At 64.7% G+C, this 1,885-nt stretch overlaps 1 protein-coding gene across 1 annotated transcript; it reads left to right on the top strand.

Moving 5' to 3' along the window:
• Positions 1-59: 59 nt before the first annotated feature.
• Positions 60-1,027, top strand: EMIHUDRAFT_460688 (hypothetical protein). Its single transcript, XM_005782897.1, has 4 exons — positions 60-145; positions 215-277; positions 379-468; positions 584-1,027. Exons 3-4 carry the CDS (start codon positions 427-429, stop codon positions 743-745), a joined length of 204 nt encoding a protein of 67 aa, XP_005782954.1. The 5' UTR covers positions 60-145; positions 215-277; positions 379-426; the 3' UTR covers positions 746-1,027.
• Positions 1,028-1,885: the final 858 nt, after the last annotated feature.

The raw sequence follows: 1,885 nt of genomic DNA on the forward strand, positions 1-1,885 counted from the left end.
ACGTCTCGCCTTCCTAGAGACTCGAGTGTTCGCTCAGACGCTGGTGTGCTCATGACGTAGCCTTGGGCTGCCCGGCTCGCCGAGGCGGCTGTTTGACCGCATCGTTTCGCTGCGAGTGCAGCGGGCGCGCCAAAGCCCGGCAGCGGCACGGTTCCGGCTGCTGCACCGACTGTGAATGCGGATAGTTTCTCTTCACACCTCCGACCATGAACAGGCGTGGTCCCGGCTGCTGGAGGGGCTGGCGAGGCTGCAGCTTCCCGACTCGCTTCTCGAGCAGGAGTGGGCCCCTCAACCCTTACCTAATCCCAACCCAAACCCTAACCCTAACCAATACCCTGACCCTCACCCTGACCCTCACCCCGACCGCTCCTTGAGCAGGACTGGGCCTCCCTCTCTGGCGGCGAGAGCCAGCGCGTCTACCTGGCGATGATGGTGGCGCTGCGGCCGCAGGTCCTTCTCCTCGACGAGGTTTGGCGGAGATTTCGCCGAGATATCCCCGAGATGCAGCCAAGATCGACGAGGCGACGAGCGCACACACACGCGACCCACACGCGCACGCAGAATGGGGGAGCTGCTCCCCTAGGTGACGAGTGCGTGCGACGGCGAGGCGACCGCGCTTGTGGAGGCGCTGGTGGCGCAGGCCGCGGTCGGGGCGGTCTGGATCACGCATGACACGGCGCAGGCGTCACGGGTGGCCACCCGCATTGTGGAGTTCCAATTAGTGGCTTGCGATGCTCTATGCTGACCGCGCCCACGGCTCTACTACGGTTCATCCTCGTCGAACTACCGTTCGCGCTGAATCGCGCCCTCCTCTCTAGTGCTACCTTGTAAACGGACACCGCGCCCAGTAGTGCAGCCGACGCGGCCCAGTAGTGCAGCCGACGCCACACCGAGCGTGTCATACGAACCTTATTAGCGCCGTGGTGCCGTCGTTGCCTTGCGGCGTGCGTCCATGGACAGTACTCAGTAGCAGTTCTCGTTCAGTAGCGTGTACCTATTTCCAACTAATCCGCATCTACCGTGTCCTAACGTAGTCTCTACTTAAGAAAGCTCCAGCAAGCAGCAAAACAAAAACACCCCAATGAGTCCCACGCTGCACGCAGAGTCCGAAGTGCGAAGAAGTTCTCGAGTCTCTCGACGCACGACGCCCTTTATTTCCGCGCGCAACACCACACACCAGCGATCGCACAGATGTGAAACACGCACACTCCCCCCCCCCCCCCCCCCCGAACACCTAAACCATTGGAATTGCGACATCGGGGTAACCCCAGAAAAAGAAAAAAGTTTGGCTCCTTTTTCTTCTTTCTGGCAGCATGAGCGGGCAGCCTCGCCGTCCTGTCTCGGGGCGACCTGGCCTTGCTGCGCGGTTTCCTCTCTGGGCGGCGGACGCGCGGCACGTCGCTCGCGGCCCAGCTCGACGCGCGGCACGACACCGAGAGGCAGGACACGCTGCTGACCTGGGCCGCTCGGCACGGGCAGGCCGAGGCGGCGCGGCTGCTGCTCGAGGGCGGCGCGAGCGTCGGGGCGACGAATGATGACGGCGCTTCCGCGCTGTTCATCGCGTGCCAGGAGGGGCAGATTGAGTGCGCCCGGCTGCTTCTCGAGGCTGGCGCGGCGACCGACCAAGCAGACGCCAGAGGCGCCACGCCGCTGTCCATCGCGTGCCTGCAGGGCCATGACCAGTGCGTCCGGCTGCTTCTCGAGGCGAGCGCGGCGGTCAATCAAGCCAACGGCAGCGCCACGCCGCTGATCATCGCGTGCTACAAGGGCCACCTCGAGGTCGCCCGGCTGCTGCGCGACGCTGGCGCGGCCGTCAACCAGGCCGCGGCGAACGGTGCCACGCCGCTGTTCATGGCGTGCCAGGAGGGCCATCCCGAGTGCGTTC

This window comes from Emiliania huxleyi (genome assembly GCF_000372725.1).
Source record: "Emiliania huxleyi CCMP1516 chromosome Unknown EMIHUscaffold_1843, whole genome shotgun sequence".
Taxonomy (NCBI): domain Eukaryota; phylum Haptophyta; order Isochrysidales; family Noelaerhabdaceae; genus Emiliania; species Emiliania huxleyi.

What these genes read in the sequence shown, in the direction of transcription:
- EMIHUDRAFT_460688 (XM_005782897.1), top strand. Translation starts at nt 427, where the DNA reads ATGATGGTGGCGCTGCGGCCGCAGGTCCTTCTCCTCGACGAG. An exon ending in AGGTCCTTCTCCTCGACGAG is followed by an intron (nt 469 to 583) that starts GTTTGGCGGAGA and finishes CTGCTCCCCTAG; the next exon opens with GTGACGAGTGCGTGCGACGG.